Source organism: Sander lucioperca, chromosome 7, assembly GCF_008315115.2.
Source record: "Sander lucioperca isolate FBNREF2018 chromosome 7, SLUC_FBN_1.2, whole genome shotgun sequence".
NCBI classification, from domain to species: domain Eukaryota; kingdom Metazoa; phylum Chordata; class Actinopteri; order Perciformes; family Percidae; genus Sander; species Sander lucioperca.
Window position 1 is genome coordinate 13,716,519 of NC_050179.1, and position 19,538 is coordinate 13,736,056.

General features: G+C 38.4%; 3 protein-coding genes across 4 annotated transcripts in view; all 3 read right to left on the bottom strand.

Moving 5' to 3' along the window:
• Window positions 1–6,503, bottom strand: part of igf1ra (insulin-like growth factor 1a receptor) — a 77,428-nt gene extending 70,925 nt beyond the window's left edge. For both annotated transcript variants that reach the window (XM_031293487.2, XM_031293486.2), the window contains exon 1: window positions 5,377–6,503. In XM_031293487.2, coding sequence (XP_031149347.1) covers window positions 5,377–5,482 — 106 coding nt within the window. In that variant the 5' untranslated portion in view covers window positions 5,483–6,503. The remainder of the gene's footprint in view (window positions 1–5,376) is intronic.
• A 7,697-nt stretch (window positions 6,504–14,200) lies between these two features.
• cfap161 (cilia and flagella associated protein 161) lies at window positions 14,201–18,278 on the bottom strand. Its single transcript, XM_031293510.2, has 8 exons — window positions 18,075–18,278; window positions 17,143–17,232; window positions 16,827–17,044; window positions 16,647–16,728; window positions 16,197–16,232; window positions 15,867–15,989; window positions 15,694–15,767; window positions 14,201–14,499 (listed from the first exon to the last, which is right to left on the bottom strand). Exons 1-8 carry the CDS (start codon window positions 18,144–18,146, stop codon window positions 14,313–14,315), a joined length of 882 nt encoding a protein of 293 aa, XP_031149370.1. The 5' UTR covers window positions 18,147–18,278; the 3' UTR covers window positions 14,201–14,312.
• A 324-nt stretch (window positions 18,279–18,602) lies between these two features.
• cers3b (ceramide synthase 3b) overlaps window positions 18,603–19,538 on the bottom strand; it is a 5,378-nt gene continuing 4,442 nt past the window's right edge. The window contains exons 9-11 of the mRNA XM_031293455.2: window positions 19,354–19,460; window positions 19,113–19,266; window positions 18,603–19,004 (exon numbers count right to left, since the gene is read on the bottom strand). Coding sequence (XP_031149315.1) covers window positions 18,885–19,004; window positions 19,113–19,266; window positions 19,354–19,460 — 381 coding nt within the window. The 3' untranslated portion in view covers window positions 18,603–18,884. The remainder of the gene's footprint in view (window positions 19,005–19,112; window positions 19,267–19,353; window positions 19,461–19,538) is intronic.

The window sequence follows — 19,538 nt, forward strand, 5'->3', positions numbered from 1 at the left end:
ATTCAGTAAACATACCCTATATGTAAATAAACTTAATCTTAGTTTTGGCTGACAGAAACATGACTTTCAGACCACATGTTGTGCTGTTTATTAAAAGTACATAATTGTGTCTTTTTCTAGATATCCAGCTGTAAACTTCAGGAAGGTAATTAGGAAGATTCATCTGAAGAGCTGTTATGTGAATCTACAACAAGCAGGACGGCAATTATATTCATTTTCGATTAGAAAAACAATGAAATATCACACTATTTAGTTTACAAATTAGTAAAACCACTATTATTTCTAATATTTTTAGCACTAAATTTGAGCGCGTTATAGTTGTATTCTGAAGCATCGAGAGAGCGCCGCCCATGTGTATATATTTAAAATGTGCTATGTTTTAACCATTTTTATTAAATTAAAAACATATCAAACAAATTTTCCTTCAGCTTGACTGAAAACTGACCCAAGATGGACAATTTGTTGTTTAGGATTATTGTAGATATGCATATTGTGTGAAAGTATGCATCTTGTAAAAAAGAAAGTGTTAAAATGTCATATAGGCCTATTGGGTTTGGTATCATCCTCCTTAAACAATATATCAAGGTCAGTGCTTAATATTGAGGCATTATGATTATTATATGCACAATAAAAGTGTCAAAATATATATACATTGTTTTTATTTATATTAAATTTGACTGGATTTTTTCAATTTAACATTCAGCTCTAGTTCATAGGCAATCACAAAGCATCTACTTTTACTTATTAGGAGGTGCATATAGATGCATACAATGGCATTAACAAATGTTACACAGCAAAGAATGAACTCCACTGATGCACTGAACCATAACAACCAGCATCAACATTTCCCACTAAAATTCAGTTGTAATTCATGCAGTGAGGGAGCTGGTTACTGTGTCATATCCCCTCACACCTGCCACATCAACTGGCCCTAATCCCCAGCATACTGGAAGTCATCTGACCAGCGGTCCGTTGGGCCACTTCCCCTCAGTGGACCTTACTTCAAACACTGTGGCTCAGATTTCACCAAAACCCCAAACAGTAACACTACACTCTCCATCATAACAACTTTTGCACAAAGACCCTCGTCCAAAATGAGGGGAGAAGGCAGGAGGTAAAATACTCTGTTTACATGCATGCAGTATATAACCTGATCATAAACAACCACATTTAATTTATTGATCGATTATAGTAAAATATGTTTTTTTTTTTCTGTGTTTTTTTATTAAGGGTAAACATCTGTAAGGATGTGTGGTAACCTGCAGGAAACTTACAAAATAAGACAAGGATAAGTAAATGGACTTTATTAGTATGTAATTTAAGTGATGATGAATTTCAGTCACCCAAAAAGATAATTTCCTACCACTGCTTGACATGCAGCTGTGAATAGAAACACAAGTTTCTATCAGGTTCACTCCATGGTCTCTCTGGTGTATATTAATGAAATCCATAAAAGTAAACAAAGTAAAGTGAATAATCAAGCCTAATTAGGTGTTAGGTGTAGGTGTTCTACTGCATTGATTGTGAGCTTAAGATCAGATTTAATCTGAAGCCGTAGCCTTTTATGACAGTTAAGTGCCATATTTTATGCAGCTGTACTGTAAAGTCACATGCATATACAACTTGCACCTCAGTGTTAACAGCTATCTTTATTCTTCATTACAACAATCAGTAGTTAAAATTAACATGAAACAATGAAAAGGTTTCTCAGTAAGATTCTGAAAACACCTTGGAGAATAATCTTCGGCTGATGTTCTTGACGAACAGCTTTCAACTGATACAGCGAGTGTCATCAATTAGAAGAGCTAACATTTGCAATCATCTCACAAATTGTACAATACTCCACGGGCCATTAAACCGGCAGCCCATGATGATGTATGTGCGGTTGGCCAGAGACTGCGTTTGAGCAAATCCAATGGCAGGCCACTTGAAATAAAGTGTTTAATTAAGCATTGTAAACCTCAGCTGGCAGCCTGGAGGATCTGCAGGACAGCATTTGACTGCACTCTCACAAACTAGCCCAGTGACACACTTTCACATCTTTACACAGGGGAGCGCCACTGACTCAGGCTGTCACGCTGAGTCCTGCTGCAGTACACACAAAGAGCTTAAGAATAAACTCACATGCATGCACACAAACACACTCGTACACACACCGTGGGGCTATGAACACTCACTACACCTTCTCGCGGGGGTCGGGACAAGGCATTCCTGCATCCAGCCAAGCCAAGAGTGGGGGAAGGGAACATATGGTGGAGGAAGGGGGGAATGTATGTAACCATGTAGCCCCAATCACAAGATGGAGTGGGGCACCTTGGAGTAGAGTGACAGCAGTCATATCTGAGCCACTTGCCCCGTCACGACAAGTAGAGCTGTACTGCAACATACCCCAAAGGGAGTGGTAGGAGGGGTGCCTGTCAAACACAATGCTTGCTGACATTTGATTATTTATGCCGCCATTCAAGTTTTTCTAAGCAACATGTCCCTTCATAAATAACTGAACAAGAACACTGGTGTGCCCTCACGGAACGGGACAGAGGGTGCCTGTACTCACACAACCCCTGGGCCAATGTTGAGGGTGACATATCTATTTATAACCCTAATAGTAGTGGTGCCAAGTGATGAAGTTAAGCGCATTGGTCTATACAGGGGACCACTCCGTGTGAACAGCAAAAGCCAATTAAACAGTTCACAAACTCTCTACTCTTCCAATCAACAAAACCAAGTCTGTTTCTCTTGCAAGTGTATTTTTGCACACTCTATTTACAAACGCCGAGTCTCTATCTCCCTCACGCTCTCTCTCCCTTTTAGAGACTTGTTTGCTGCATACTTGGCTACCATTGCATGGAAAGTTTACTGTGGTGAGAGTTAAAAGGGATCTTAATTACATTTATTGGTGTGGACAGATTATCAAAACGCACAGAGAAAGAAAAAAAAAAAGTTTTCAACCCTTAATGGAGCTCTGGGATATCTGGGATTTTCCACTAAGTGATGATAGAAGCTGGAAATTCTGACCATCTGCAGCCCAGTGAAGTAAACATCATCCCTGAGCGATAAACTGGTAAGATCCATCCCTGTCTTGATATTCACCATAGTCTTTGTCTCTGAACGATTTGTTCTGGAAGGCCTGATGTATTATACACCACAGAGCGTCAAGATCTGAGAGCAACCACTTGTCTCCCAGGCCCCTGCTGCGTTCATGGGTGTCTCACTGGCTCATGAGGGATGCACAGAAATGCACTCCCATACGGCTGTGGTCGAATCACTAGTCAATAAGACTAAAAAAGTGTTTCTATTCTATTTGAATGCTAATAGAGGTCAGTCTACACGTCTCCTTCCCATGACAAGTTTTCACCACCATCCCACATATCCTCTCAGGAAACAGACAAATTGGTATGGAAGGGATGTAATACCATAAACACAATGCCATACCACCAAAGTTATTTTTTTTAAGCATAGAGCAGTAAAGGTAGAGTGTTCGCCCCTCAAACACAAGATTGGCTGTTCGATCCCATGCTCCTCCGGCCACATGTCAAAGTGTCCCTGAGCAAGACACTGAACCCCAAGTTGCTCCCCGGATGCTGTATGTATAGCTGTCCACTGCTCCTAATGCTTAGGATGGGTTAAATGCAGTAATTGAATTTCACTACATTGTACTGTCAATTGTATGCGACAAATAATAAAGTTTTGTTAAAAATGTTGACTGACAGAAATGCAACCAGAGAAAGCATGAACATGTTTTTTTAACTCACTTTTTTAGTTACACAAATCACACACTTGTCCCTGTTTAAAGTCTTGAACTTAATATAACTTATTTCATTTTTTTTTTTTTTTTACCATTTTTCACAGACAAAAAAGCTATTTCTACCGGAGTTGGCTAAATCATCTCTATTATCGTTAGTTTTGGCAAAAAGATAATTTTCGACAGATATTATCTTTGCCCAACATTAAAGATATTCCACTGAAAAGCATAATAGTGTGTCATCAGCAAGCAGTTGCAGAAAAGTATTCTAACGGCAGTATATATATATATATATATATATATATATATATATATATATATATATATATACACTGAGCAATAAAAAGAGAAGCAACCCTCATTGACCCTCATTAATTCCCAGTTGTATTATTATAGCATTTGCAAAAATCAGCCTTGACTCCAGCTGCTATATACAGAACAAGATAAGATTACTTTAGATCAGATGAGAAAATGTAACAATAGGCCTATGCTCACTGAAGCGTTGTGCATTCTAAATTTTAAACCACAGAACAAAACTTTGAAATCGCAGCAAGGGCACTAAAATTGGTTAAGCTCAAGACATTTTACATGACAGTGAGTAGGCTACTATGAAAAGTGCCTACATTTTAAGGGAACTCCATGACTATCTTATTTGTTGCTAACGCACCCAAAATGACAGCACACAGAAAATACTACTTTTAAAATTGAAAATAAAAAACTTCACATACTCCTCAGTGGGGGTTTTCCAATGGGTTTATATATTTTTTCAATTGTTCCCAGACTAAAATGTAAAGTGTTTACACGTTTCTTACGCAAAGTACCATCTATCATCTCTAGTGTTTCAAGCATGGTATTACGGGACTGAACTCAGGTGCTCCTGTATGTTAAGGCTTGCATTAATTAACACGACATAGCTTTATACAGAGTAGTTTAGGCAGCCGAGAATGGGGTCTGGAGATAAAAACATAATACTTCCGACAATCTTTTTTTCCATCATGGCTGTTTATAAAAGGTAGTAGGCTGAAGTATAGCATTTTGTAAGTGTGTTTTTGGCTGTGTAGTCTTTTGAGAAGCAAAGGTTTGTGTCTGATTTAGGTTTTCCATGCGCAGCGACGCCACACCACGAAATGCAAAATGGCCACATTGTCGTAGTAACCTTCAGCTCTGGTCCCTAGATTCATCCTCTGCTCTCTGGATGTCTTGCGTGAAGATTACGGCGACGTGTACTAACATCTCTGCTTGTTTCTAAATGAACAAAACCGCTTCATTAAAGGTGGTGACCATTGCGCACAAAAAAAGCAGATGATCCTGCTTAAATATGTTCACCTACTGACGGGCAGCTATAGCCTACCACATGGTCCACAGCTAATAGCCCTATGTAAGCAAAAGGCACACCTCGGTGAGCTGTATGCTGACTAGGTTTGTTGTATCGACTAAGTCCTAATATAAAATGTATTCCCCTTCTTTTCTTTTTCATTAATAGCCTACATTTTAACACATTTGTATCCCACCATTTAGCATCTACTGTTTAACAAGAGGTTAAATTGGCTACAAAAAGTAGCCTATGTATTAAGGCCATCCACTATTTAACCAAAAACAACTTTAACAAAATATTATTAATAAAAAATACTTACTCTCTCCATGTGTGGACCAGATGCAGATAGTAGAGACAGACAGCATCAGACCCCAAAACAAGGTCGGGCTACCCATCCGTGTGCCAGATCTCATGTTCCTTAACATTATTCACCTCTGAAAAACCCTTAAGGCAGGGATAAAATTGAAATAAAATTATGAAGGTTTCACACACCAGCTCCTCATAGAAGAATATGAAAATAGGGGAGGGGTGAATGAATGTGTCTGTAGCCCAAAAAAACGCTACTCTGTAGCCTGCGTGGCTTCCAGGATTTGCTCTAAAAAATATATATATAAATAAATGTGTACAAATCGTTATAACAGGGAATTCCTTTGAAGAAAAAATTATAACAGTCTGCTATTTTTGCCAATCACAGGATACTTTGACGTCGGCTGGTATGGCACACAAGCCAGCGATTTTACTGGATAAATGATGGTAATCCCCATCTTCAGTCTCCATCTCTTGAAAACAGCAGTGCGCGTACAGTGCGATCAGGCCTGGTAATAACAATATAAAAAAAACATCAGACTAAATAGTGTTATTAGAAGCCTTCACCATCATAATAAATTAACGCCAGTGTTGCTCACAAGAATCCCCGTGTGAATGCCTGTGGAGGAGTGGGGCAGAAAACACGTCCAGATACACAGGGGTGGTGGCTGCGAGGTTGAAAAATGAATGAAAAACCTTATTTTGCTTATGCCATTCAACCCGCACAGGTTCTCGATCCCCACCAAGCAGTCCTGGCCCGCGGTGAGAAGTCGCTTTTTAAACCAATTTCCCAGCTCCTCGGGTCGGACTTATCTCTGTCGTCTGTCGGGATTTGCAGCTGAAAGAAAATACCAGACTTGTGCCACGCAAGAGAATGGGTCTCCAGCTAGACGACCTCGGCTAGGGTGGGAGGGATGTGTCCACAAGGAGTTGCCCTTTGCGAGTGTTTCGTGTTTTGTCTTTATCCTCATAAAAGGGAGAAAACACGTTGCGTGTATATATCCAGAGGCTGAAATCCTACGGTTCGCCCTCGGTTAACGTAGGCTGTGGGTCTCCGCTGCTCCGTGGAATCTCTGCTGTAAACAAGAGTCGGCTTCTCTCACACAGAAACACTAGTGCTACGCATAAGGTGGCCGGGAGCAGGGCGGAAAAACCGGGGTGGATTAGGACCCAGGGATTTCCCAAATTCCACTCTACACCCCTAACAAGATGCACAGGGCCGGGTAGTCAATATACCGCACACCCCCAACTGGGTGTCTCTGGGCAGTGGTGGGAGAAGTAGTAGCCTACTCAGGTATTTTCATTTAGTAAAAATTGCGATACCACAGTGTAAAATACTCTGTTACAAGTATAGCCTAAGTCATGCATTAAAAGTTTACTTCATTAAATGTAGGCTTATTTGCATCAAAAATACGTGAAGTACCAAAAGTACTCATTTACATAGCAGAATAGCCCATTTCAGAATAATGTAGTCTACACTATGATTATTGATGAGTAGGCTACTTAATATTGCGGCTATTGGGGCTAATTTGAATGTATTTCTATATTCTATACTGATATATATATATATATATATATATATATATATATATATATATATATATATATATATATATATACATACTGCTTGGTAGCTTGTGAATTTCCCTCCGAAGATCAATAAAGTGTTATATCAGAATGCATATGTTGATTATATTTTGCATTACTAATCTGAATCTAAAAATAAACTAGTAATTTAAATTATGAAATTAATGTGGATTAAAAAGTATAATATTTGCCTCTGACTTGTATAAGTTGTATGTATAATGTAGCAGAAAATGGAAATACTCCAGTAAAGTAGGCTACAAGAACCTCAAAATTGTATTAAAGTACAGTGCTTGAGTAAATGAAGTTACTTTTCAGCACATAGGGGTGTAGGATATGCTGGTGTAGCTTTATTCCAAGTTGTATAACTTTCAATACTTTATATACACCCACTCTAGCAGAGGCAACTTAATATGTTCTTTATTCTGCTAGTGAACCTTGATGGCTCCCATTCACCGACCACAGATGTTCCTTTTATATCATACATCAATGGCTTGAATTATTAGACCACTGGTGATTTCTCAGTATTGGGTGGGAGAGACTAAGGATGGCTTTAAAGTTTATCACACGTGTCTGTATCTCTTCACTCATTTGAGTTACATCGCTTTAATCAGTGGTTTCCAACCTGATGGTCGTGACCCCCACAAGGGGAGATGATTATATCTGCAATTTTTAAGTGTCAGTTGTTTGTGAAATTGGATGCTGCCATCATTTTGCAATCTGTGTGGAAACTTGAAATCTTTGGTGAAACGGACCTAGGAAATCTAAATTCTGCTACAGAAAATGTAGTTATTTTTTTCAAACTTTCCTCTTATTATTATTATTATTATTATTATTATTATTATTATTCTTTTTTAAATGTTCATACTTTACAGTCTGAGAAAGAAAAATAACTTCTAAATTGAAGTGCATAGACTGGTAACCTATACCGAGGGCTCTTGAATAGACATTGCTTTGGAGTCAGTGGTGGAAGAAGTATTCAGATCCTTTAAAGTACTGATACCACACTGTAAAAATATTTTGTTACAAGTAAAAGTCCTGCATTGAAAATGTTACTTAAGTAAAAATAAGTAAGTATCATCAGGAAAATGTAAAACTACTCAATGCAGAAAAATGCTCACATTTTAGAAACAAAGATCTGTTTTCAGCTGGAATTGTAGGACTGTAAATTGTTGGGTAATTTAATTTATAATAAAACATTGTATTTTATATACTAAATGTGTTTCGTGTGCAAAAATCTTAATTTGTAAAGGAACTAATAAAGCTGTCAGATTAATGTAGTGGAGTAAAAAGTACAATATTTCTCTCTGAAATCTAGTGGAATAGAAGTAGAAAGTGGCATGAAAAGAAAAGACTCAAGTAAAGTACAAGTACCTCAAATTTGTACTTAAGTACAGTACTTATTGAGATCTTGTACAGAGGCCCTGTGTCAAAATGTAGTTTAAATATCATTCATATTTCAGTTTCTATTACATAGTGCATATTCTATTCTTTAACAGATTTATGTTCATTAAAGTATCCACCAGTAACTGACATTCAGCAAACCTGCATTGATTTGTCCATGGTCTTACAAAACTGTCACTTGGAACCTGGATGGAGGTGGTACTAAAAAAAGTACCTGTTAGCAGGTACCAGGGACTTTTTTTCGTAATGGAAAACTAAAGAAGGCGAGTAGAGTCGAGGCAAGTCGAGCAGGTACCATGTAATAGAAAAACGCCATTAGAGGGTTTGCTTGTCAGGACTCATGTATTTGTCTCAGTCAAAGATGGGAAGATGTTACATCCTGTCCTGCTGTAGCAATGTTCGTTGAGTTAAAATATAACCATGTTGGGAAATGCATCAACTGTGTCCAGACCATGCTATCTAGCAAACATGCAAATACATTTATTGAGCACGGAAAAGGTTTTTTGTTTGCTGAAACGCAATAATTTTTTTGCAAGTGTATAATTTATGTTCAAAATGTAATGTAATGTGCTTGCAAAATACAGTTCTCTGTGCTCAAAACACACAATTACTCGCTCAGGAATGAGGCACATATATAACGCCATAACTGCTGACTGAATAACTTTGTGTCTGAGAGAGGTAAATGATTACATTGTTCACAATGAAAGTGAGAGGTTTACTTTCTGCTTGATTTGTTTTACACATACAGTTTTACTCATTCAAATGAGCTCAGTTTTATTAACTTTTTTGTCAAAAAAAATCATGTGCAAGGTCACCATCAAGAGACAAAAATGCCAGAAATGAGTTAAATTTGAAAAGAAGTATGAACATATTTAATGAGACTTTATGCCATAATTGACCATAAAGGTGAAGAGGCGACAAAGGGGGTGGTGAATGAATCCTTTGAAAGAATAAAGACTATTACAGCATGTATCTTTTTTTATTGTTGTAGGGACTGAACTAATATTTACCTCTGGTGGTTCTCAGGGGAATCAATTATACAGTACCAGTGTTTGGGCTGAATAATCATCATTGACCATAGTTGAATTTGTTTTGTAAAAAAAAAGTTGGTTTCAGGTGATGATGGCAATTTGTATTTCATACTGTATGTGTATGTCATGTGTATGTTTCTGGGGCAACAGCACCTATCTATTTTGATTTTACACAAAATGTGAGAGGAGTGGGCCTTTAACATGACTTTTACAATAAAAGATGTGTCTTATTATAACTCATTAATAGCCTTCAACTTGAATATGCATGGGATTATGAAATCAGTGTTTACATCATCTAAGTTTAGGATTGGTTGGGTAGACTATGCATCGACACAACAACCACAAAGATTTGTATGAATTGTTCCCTCCTTATTTATTCGTTCAGTGTATAGCTGAGTGATTGTGTTGTTTTTATTCCACAGAGGAGAATTCCTTTTATCAATTTAAAGAAAAGTCGTCCTTATAATGAGTGTTTTTATTTTTTATTTTATTTTTTAAATTATTGGACTTCTTGACTCTGGAGGGAACAGGACGAAGTTCAAACCTTTAGTACCATGAAGTGTATATTTTGTGCATTGGAGCTGTATCACAGGTTACAATGCACATCATCGTCACAGGTCCAAAGCAAAATCTGACATGGAGCCCTCATTCAAGAGAGGACTGTAACCACTGTTTTGATCCTTCATTCATCCTATAGCCTACATGCAGCAATGACTACACGGTGTGCGATGGGCGTCGCTGTACTCATTCCGAAGCACGTTTGATTCTGGATGCAGGTTTGTAATGTCGATCAAAAATCAGCTGGCATGAAGGTGCATTTGGAGACAATGAGGAATTCAGTACTGGTATTTAATTTTTTCCTCCCATTTCAGAAAACATCAGTTCCTGATTGGTGGACTGCAAAATCTTGTCTCGTTACTTCTGAGACTCACATTACTGTATTGTGTGTATTTCCCTTTACAGTTTTATCATTAACCGATTTTAATAATTGTCATTTTAAACGGGGAATGATTATCAGACTACCCCTTTAATGGCCGTTTAAAATAATAATAATAATAATAATAATAATAATAATAATAATAATAATAACAATAATAATAATAATAATCACAATAAATATTACAGCATTTAAATGAAACGAATCACTTGGTGAATACTCCTAACCTTCTCTATATTAGTAAATTAATGAATTTAAAAACATTTAATAAGAAATGTTGAGATGTGTTAGTTTCTCGTATTACTGTCGTTTAAAATATTACCAGAAAATATATTAAAAAAAAACATTATAATTGCCTACTTCATACAGTATAACGCTTTTGATACTAAATGCAATAAATACCTTGTGCAAAGACGGAAGTAGCGTGTGGGAGGAGCGAATATTCGATGTTTGAGACATCATTTATGTGAATAAAAATAAAATAATTTTAGTTTACGTTGGGTTCGGTAATACATGTGCTTTATAAAGGCATAAAACAGCGAGCATGTGCTGGAAAGTCTTCTGATAGATAGGCTATATGTTGTTGAGGTGAAGTGAGTGGTGAAAGTGTAAGAAACAAATTACATCTCCCCTCAATGTAAAAGAAACAAAATGGACGTAAATGCTGCACGTGCCACCACGATAAGTGGCACTGAACCAAATGGCTTTTTTTTTTGTAAAACTCAGCTTTTGGGGATTTGTTTTTTTGGGAAGCACCATTTGGTTAGGTTCTTTCAGTGTGTAGGTGTCGCCCTCTGCTGCTACGAAAGTGGCATTGCAGTTGTATTGTAGTTTGAGCAAATGTCAAACACTACTGGAACATACTGTACAGTCAAATCAGTATTCTAAAGGCAAATACTGTTACTGGGTGTAATTCAATGTTGTAGGTGACAAAAGGTGCATCATCATTTGAAGGTGACACAGCAAACGTTGTGGCACTCTACCCCTGTGTACAGTAATCCCTACATTAACACTTAGAGCAAGTAGCTTTTTTGTTTTTCTTCTCTCTTTCACACACAAATACACATCAAAAGACATAGATTCCATCAGATGCAAAGATAATTAACAAATAAGATTTCATTTTTCATGAACACTTGCAATCACAAATCATCTAAAAAAAAAAATAGCCGTTATAATTCTATATCTTGATGATCTTCAATGATGATCCCTTTAAAACATAAAATAATGCAAAAAAGCGTCTCTAATATCAGTGCTTAATAAATGCAAAGAGGAAAAACATCTCAGAAAGTATGACAATGATTATACAATTAAATTGGGATGCACCGATTCCAGATTTTTGGGGTTCGGCCGAATACCGAATCCACTGGTTAAGATTCTGCCGAATCTGAAACCGAATACCGAATCCTACTCCCATCCTCAGTCCATTAACACAGTACACATTGATGAAGTAAACAATGTCCATAGCCTCTAAAATAGTTAAATGTAACGACTTAATGTTGAATTCACGCGCTCTTTTCACATCGTAGGAAAGGACATCGCTATCGCCAGATGAGTGACAATTTTGTTTGGCAAATTTTCGCTAACCAGCATATGAAGAAGGCATGTTGGGTGGGTGAAATTAGAAACGTTAGCTAACGAGCAGCAGCCGGCCATTCGGTCGCTCCACTCCCACTGTAGGGAGACTCATTTGCCGAGAGAACGGCTGACAGCCCGGGAGAGGCACTGTCTGGTTAACACAAGTTTTTAGCTGTGATTGTCCTTCCTTTGCCGTACCTGAAGTTGCTTCATTTTGGCTGCTGTCTGTAGATTCCTTAAAGCACAACTCATATTCTTTCAGATGTTTCATACGCAAATGTTTTAGCAGTGGCGATGTTGTGTATTGTTTAGGGTCCTTGCCACTACGAGACAAGTCGGCATTGCAAATTGAACATGTAGCTCGACTTGAATCGTCTTCTTTTGACTGAAAGTACTGCCAAACAACACTTTTTCTGCTCACAAGTTCCATTTTCACTTTTTCACAGCCTACTGCATTGAATGGCGGCGTCATTACGTCGACCAGCGTAGCGCGTGTAGTGCAAGCGTAGGGTTCGGCAGAAACTGAACCCTGTCAAAAAGCCCAATATTCATCCGAATCTGAAGCCGAATCTCCTATTCCCTGTCATTAGTCAGAGATAATATTGCATCTCAGTCGGCTCTGTCAGTTTCTTTAGCAGAAACCCTCCACACCCTCCTCAGCTGCAGTCTCATCTGAGGGATCAGCCAGAAGATTGATTCACTCTTAAGTTTTATCCCAAAGATACTTCAATCACAAGGACTCTCACACTCGCCTGTTCACTTTCTCACTCTCTCGCACTGTGTGTGTGTGTGTGAGTGATAGAGATGGAAGTGGAGTTTAGTTTATCTGTGCTATCAGGGCCCTGCCTTTAGATGCTCAAAATATTAGTAAAACACCTTGGAATCCTGAGATGTGGTTGCTTACTTGACTTTTAACTTGATTGGTTAATAGGATAGGAAGTACTTTACTCTCCTGCCCTCCCTCTCACCCCTCCCTCTTTGTGTGAGTGAGGATGGTGTTGGATTCATACTTGCTCTCCCTCTGCTCTCTTCTTCACAGTGACTATATCATAGAGGAGAAGAATGCTGTTTTACAGAAGAAAGAAAATGAGGGGTTTGGCTTTGTCCTCCGGGGAGCCAAAGGTGAGATACACATACACACACACACACACACACACACACACAAAATTCTAACGTTTGGCAGAAACCGAACCGAACCCCATCAAAAAGCCCAATATAAGTGTAATGACGCCACCGTTGATTACGGGAAGGTGTTTACGTAGGTAGACCATTCAATGCAGTAGGCTGTGAGAAAGGGAAAATGGAACTTGTGAGCAGAAAAAGTGTTGTTTGGCAGTACTTTCAGTCAAAAGAAGACGATTCAAGTTGAGCTACATGTTCAATTTGCAATGCCGATTTGTCTCGTGGTGGCAAGGACCCTAAACAATACACAACATCGCCGCTGCTAAAACATTTGCGTATGAAACATCCGAAAGAATACGAGTTGTGCAGCCAACATGCCTTCATCATACTAGGGATGCGGCCGAATACCGAATCCACTGGTTAAGATTCTGCCGAATCCGAAACCCGAATCCTACTCCCATCCTAAGTCCATTAAACCCTACAAGTTAAGATATTTGTGTTTACTAGGATGCAGAAACACATGGTGACGGTCACACTACCAGCACAGCACTAGGTGTTGTGTAACCATGCAGGCTGTATGGAGTGAATCTTTTACTCAAGATAATGTGAAAAAGGTAATGTCAAGTGCAAGACAGCAACAGGACCACAAGCAGGAAACATCAAACATGTTTTATAATGATATGCTATGTGTTCCCTTCCTGTTTTACTTTTGTAATCAAACCATAGAATAGTGTACATGTGACATGATGTAGCACAAGTAGAGAAACATCTATCCTTTCACCCTTTATAGTGTTTTTTAACATACTAAAAAGTTGAAAGGGTTGCACTAAGTCATTTGAATGTAAGGACTGTTTAGATCCTATTTTCTTAATATATTGCTCCTTTCATTAGAGAGCCCTACTTTGTCCTCTTATCTCATCAATATCTCTCAAATTTAATTCAGGGAAGTTTCCAAATGCATGGGAAATTGGCCCAAATCATCCAACTATCCAATACCACAGTCGGTTTCTTATGCTATTGCCCAACTAAAACAATGGAAGTGTTGTTTGGAGAAATACATCCAATGCTTCTTTCTACAGAGCCTCCTGGTGGCTTGGCTGGCTATATCACATAACCTTAACGCCCTTGTTGGAGTCCATCCTGGAATCTCTATGCACAAGAAGAAAAACTCAGTGACCCAAACAGAACAAAAAACAACCTTTATTTAAAAAAAAAAAGGTTAGGTGTTGTAAATGATGTGGTATATTTCTGCCCTAATTGTACATTGTTACAGCATGAGAGTGGATAGTGTTAGATTTAGATGCCAGGGTTTGCCTGTGTGAGCTCTTTGTTGTTGGATGCTGACTGTGGTTGGTTGGGAAGTACGAGCCCGTTGCCTGCAGGGTCACAGGTGCACAGTATCCAGTGGTTGTTGTCCTGCTCGGCTTTGTGGGAGTCCAGGAAGGTGTGAGCCGTCATCTCATACTCTTTGCCATAAGTGGTCCTGCAGGGACACAACTGTTACATACAGAACAACAGTGGGCATGCAGGCATTGTAACATGACTTTTAGCTGCCATATTGCAGTCCCTTATCTTTTGAGTGGCTGTAAGGAGCTGACTGCAACAGAAGTGAATCTACATGGTGTATTTCTGCGACATTTTGACAGGACACTGATTTTTTTAAAGCGCCCATATTATGCTAATTTTCAGGTATATAATTGTATTTTGAGGTTGTACCAGAATAGGTTTACATGGTTTAATTTAAACCATGTAAACACATTTAGCACATTGCTGCAGCTATTCTTTTCACCCTGTGTTCAGGTCTCTGTTTTAGCTACAGAGTGAGACATCCCACTGCTGTAACATCTTTGTTGGCAGTCGCACATGCGCAGCAGCTAGATAAGGATCATATCAGCTAGCTAGCTGTTTAAACAACTTCGGTCAGTTACAAGGTAGGATAAGCCGGGAGACTTCTTCTAAATGAGGGCACACTTCCAACTTTGCGTGGAATACCTGCAGATGAGGGACATGTAAGTAGTTCTTTTGTAGATTATGGTGAACTAGTGTGTGTTGTAGCAGTGTTTTGCCATTGAGAACAAGCTAGCATGCTAGCGCTAGCATGCTACGGTTAGCCCCTTCGTTTCGACTAGTGATGTAAAAAGCCCTGCAGATTTTGAACAGTTCACCCAGAGACTGAAGGCATGACTCATTCAGAAACCCGTATCTTACTCAAAACAGCATGGCCAGCAGTTTTTTTTTCCAAGTTTGTATGTGTGTGGAAGCACCAGAGACACAAAATAACTAAAATAATAATCCCAGAAAAAAGTGATTTGTTTTCATAATATGGGCACTAAGATACATCAGATCTTTTGGGTTAGGAAAGCTGATTTGTCTCAAGCTAAAACTCACAGTTACCTTGGAGTTGACTGGGAGCAGAGTTGGGTTTTTCATGTCACTATAAAAACAAAAGCCTTTAGGCTGTTCGCTTTTACTTATAGTTAGCTCACTTAAATCCACATTGCAGTTTTCTTCTTTTGATATATGTCTTTTTGTTTATCACACATTTGGCTATTATTTGTGCCAACTCTGCAGTGGACCTCAAAGTTGACATCGGACATTAAAATGAAAAGCCTTAATATAGCATTTAACACAGCAGCTTATGGTTTGTGGTTACTTTAAAAAGGAAAATGGAAAATACCAAAGGACGTGATCACCCAGAACAGCAAGAGCCTGGTTTGTCTTGCAGTGTATTATCAACACGCTCAAATTAGCCTGTAAAAAAAAATAGTTACCGTTACAGATTTAAAAGAACACAGAAAATACTGATGTTGTGATGTAATAGTTAACCATGAAGATACGGTAAAGACATACAGGGACAGGCTGACCCTCATATTCAAGCCTCTCCTGGGGGTCAAAGTGAACTATCTTCCACCATGACAGGAAGGAACTGCCGTCATCCAAGTTTACTTCTTGTAACCGGGACATCTTCGCACACTTCAAATGAAGTCACAATAATATGAGACTGACAATTGTAGAAATTCAGTGAAAAGGACAAACAACTGCTGCATTCTGCGTTTTATTAAGCTATGCATGTAAGATTTCTGCAACTCCGCTTTATCTAAAGTCTGTTGGTGGTTGTTCTGTATAATGTATTGATGGTCTTAATATCTAATCAATAATTCATGTTAAAACTGGATCTACCTTTTGAAAACTTCGCAGGTCACTTGTCAAGTAAAGCTGAGGAAAGAAAGGAAGAGAAAAAATGTAAACACAAATGACACACTAAAGATGAGATTTATGCTTTTTTTTCAGAAGAAAGGCACAATGTAAAGTAAACCACTATCTCACAGAATCATGCCAGCTTGTTGTGTTTGACTGAATGAATAGAACACGTGTTCAATAAACTAAATTACTAAAATATAGCCTCCAATTGATCCATGATAACAAGTTTCAGAATTAGGGATATTGTCTTAAAATTTAAAAAGCTCCCCTCAGGATGTTACACAAATGTTTTCACTGACTGTGTAGTACTCAACAAACACATGCAAACTCAACTCATATATATATATGTATATATATATACATATATATATATAATTTTTTTTTTTATAGTGTGTGTGTGTGTGTGTGTGTTCGTGTTAGTTTACTTACTCCCCCAGCAACGCCACTTGTTGTTTTCAGGGCAAAACTCTGCTCAAAATGCAGAGTTGATCCTTCAGGACTGCCATCTACACTGTAGTCACACAAGCAGCATTACACTTTTACATCTGGGAGTGTTACCATGTGTGTTGAGGTGTATGTTGATGTAGTTAAGCGTGTTTGTGTATGTACCTCGTAATGATGAAGGCAGTGCGCTTGCAGGCCTGAATGCCTTTTCCTGCACTGACTCCACATGGGGCTTGAATGCTAGGCGCAGGAATCCTCGTCAAACTGTTAATGTCTGCGTTAATGCCCAGTGCACTGCACTCTCTCTTTTTTCCTCCCACGTTCACCAACATCACAACATCCCCAAAGTGCAATATTCCATCATTTGTCACAGTGAGATTCACCTACACAATGGTAACAAAACACCATCATCATTAGTATTGCCATCCCCATCATCATTGTGATATTATTGTTGTTATTAATTTGCTTTAACTCTTTTTACCGGTGTCAAAATGTTCTGTTTGAGGAAGTCTACTTTCTGGGCAGTAAGCTCACCCCTCTCTTTTTTCTCCAGATACTCTTTTATTGCATCCTGAAAAAACATCAACAGATACAATCTTTATTCTTGACTACGTCCCCACGACCAAACCACTGCTGGCTATAAGTAAAAAATATCTTCAATAAAGAGTTGGAACAAGCCAATACAGAATCTATATGATAGGCTACTGTCAGACAATGTGAAATAAGAATACATTTTCAACCTTAAAACATGAAAGGGGGACGCGGCTGGATCTTTAAAGGAATGTTAACAATGTCATGGTATCATAATTAGTCATCGTTCTTGCTCTAAACTCCTTAAATAGCAGTATGATAAACACTGAATCTTCTTTCGTCTTGCTTATTGCATGTGTAAATAGAAATGTACAATTTACAGATAAAGTTTTTTAGTTTTTTAGTGAACCAACTTTATTCCAAGTCAACGCTATCTATTATTGTTATTATTTTAACGATGTAAACTAGACTACAGTTGGCCTTTGGCGACACTTCTCTTCCTGTTAACTGTTCCTATAAAATCTGATACAATGTTGCCAAACAAAAACAGTTTGCAGTTAATTATTAACCAGCCTTATTATCACCCCTTCTATTGTTTATTTTTGTAGGCTGTTACTAGTGAAACTTAATAGCTAGCTAGCCAACTAACGTTAATGATAACCTTAATAGCCAGCAACGTTAGCCAACCTGCTTTTTTAGTGTTTTAATAACCGAGATGGGTAACAAATCCCTTTGCAGTCATCATCTAGCTAGCAAATAGGTGTAAGCATGTGCAAACACCTTCACTTGTAAACTTGTGTTTAGCTACATCTTGTAGCTAGCGTAGCTGTCCGTCCGATTTCCATTAACGATAAAAGTTGAGAACTTTATTTTGAAACAAACCTCCTCTAAGTGCAGGTCCTCATTCCAGTTTCCGATTCTCACATTTGTGCGATAAGTTCTCGTGTGAGCCATGCTGGCAATACTACTGCCAAAGTGTACTAATAATATAATACGTTATACTACTTTTGGCGGTGACCTGTAAAAACGTAGCTTAAGCATGGTTTGTGTGGTGGTTTCTATGGTAACCGATGGTGACGGACCAACTGACGGCTCCTCTTCTGTCAGCTGATTGTCACGAGAGGGCGTGCTGGTACAAGTTCAGCCCCGATCTGTCTGGCTGACAATAGGAGACTACTGGTATCTAGAGTCAGTCAGATCTCTTGATATATCTGCTTATTCTGCCTCCCACGCGTGCAGGACAAGCTCATAAAAAAATACTGACACATATACAGTTTAAAATACAACACACATAGAGTAGCCTAAGTCACAGTCTAAAAACATTTCCTGTAGTGCTTTAGCTTTGCATTGATGTGCCCCACCAAGCACACACACAGAAGCACATACCCACATGTGGGATTAACATGATGTCATTATCATCATAATTATTCACAACATACAAAAATACAAAAACAACATATTAAAGTAGTCTTCCTCTATTTTTAATTAGGAGTAGTAGTATAAGATGAGTTGTTAAAAGCTACAAAAACCCTGCCGTTTCAATCAGTTTTTGTAGCCTAAAATAGTCATTCACAATTCCTTTAGAAATAATATTAGTGTATTTACTCTTTTTATTTAAAAAAAAAAATGCAATTAGATTCAGCAATTCAGGCTGAATGTGTTACTGTGTCTCTGTTTCTGTCTGTCTAAGTGTCAGTGGCCATTGGCCCGGTCTCTGGCTCCAGAGCTGTTTGTGTGACTCAATTTGTGGTATCTTTCCTCTGGTGAGTCACTGTCATTTTCCTCTTCATCGCTCCGGTCGTCACCTTCCAGCTGCAGGATGAAAATGAGCCCAAGAGAAGAGGTAGATACATTTGTATGTGCATACATTTCTTTCCTTCACCTAAATGAATGTACACACAGAAACACCTGCAAACACACCTCGCTGAAGATAACCTTGCAAACCATTCGTGATATGAGAACAGCCCAGTAGAGGTGGAGTATCTGAAGAACCAATAACATCACATTGAAGAAGTAGTAGCCAAAGAAAGGAGCAAACTTCTCCACTGGGTACACCCATGTACAGTGAATCAACCTGTAGAAGATATGGATTCATGATATTTTTACCCCACATTACAGCAAGATCTGCATCATGCTGCCTCCTTCCACTTTACACACTTACCAGAAAGGAAAAATGACAAGTCTTGTCAGCATAAAGAGAAATGTAAACACCACAAACATGACTTTAGCAGTCTGGTGCCACTTTGCGTAGTTGAATACCTTTGCACCCTGTGAGATAAAAACAAAGAACACAATCACTTTTTTTTTTTAAAGGAATAGTTCATAGTCCATCATAAAGTTGCTGGC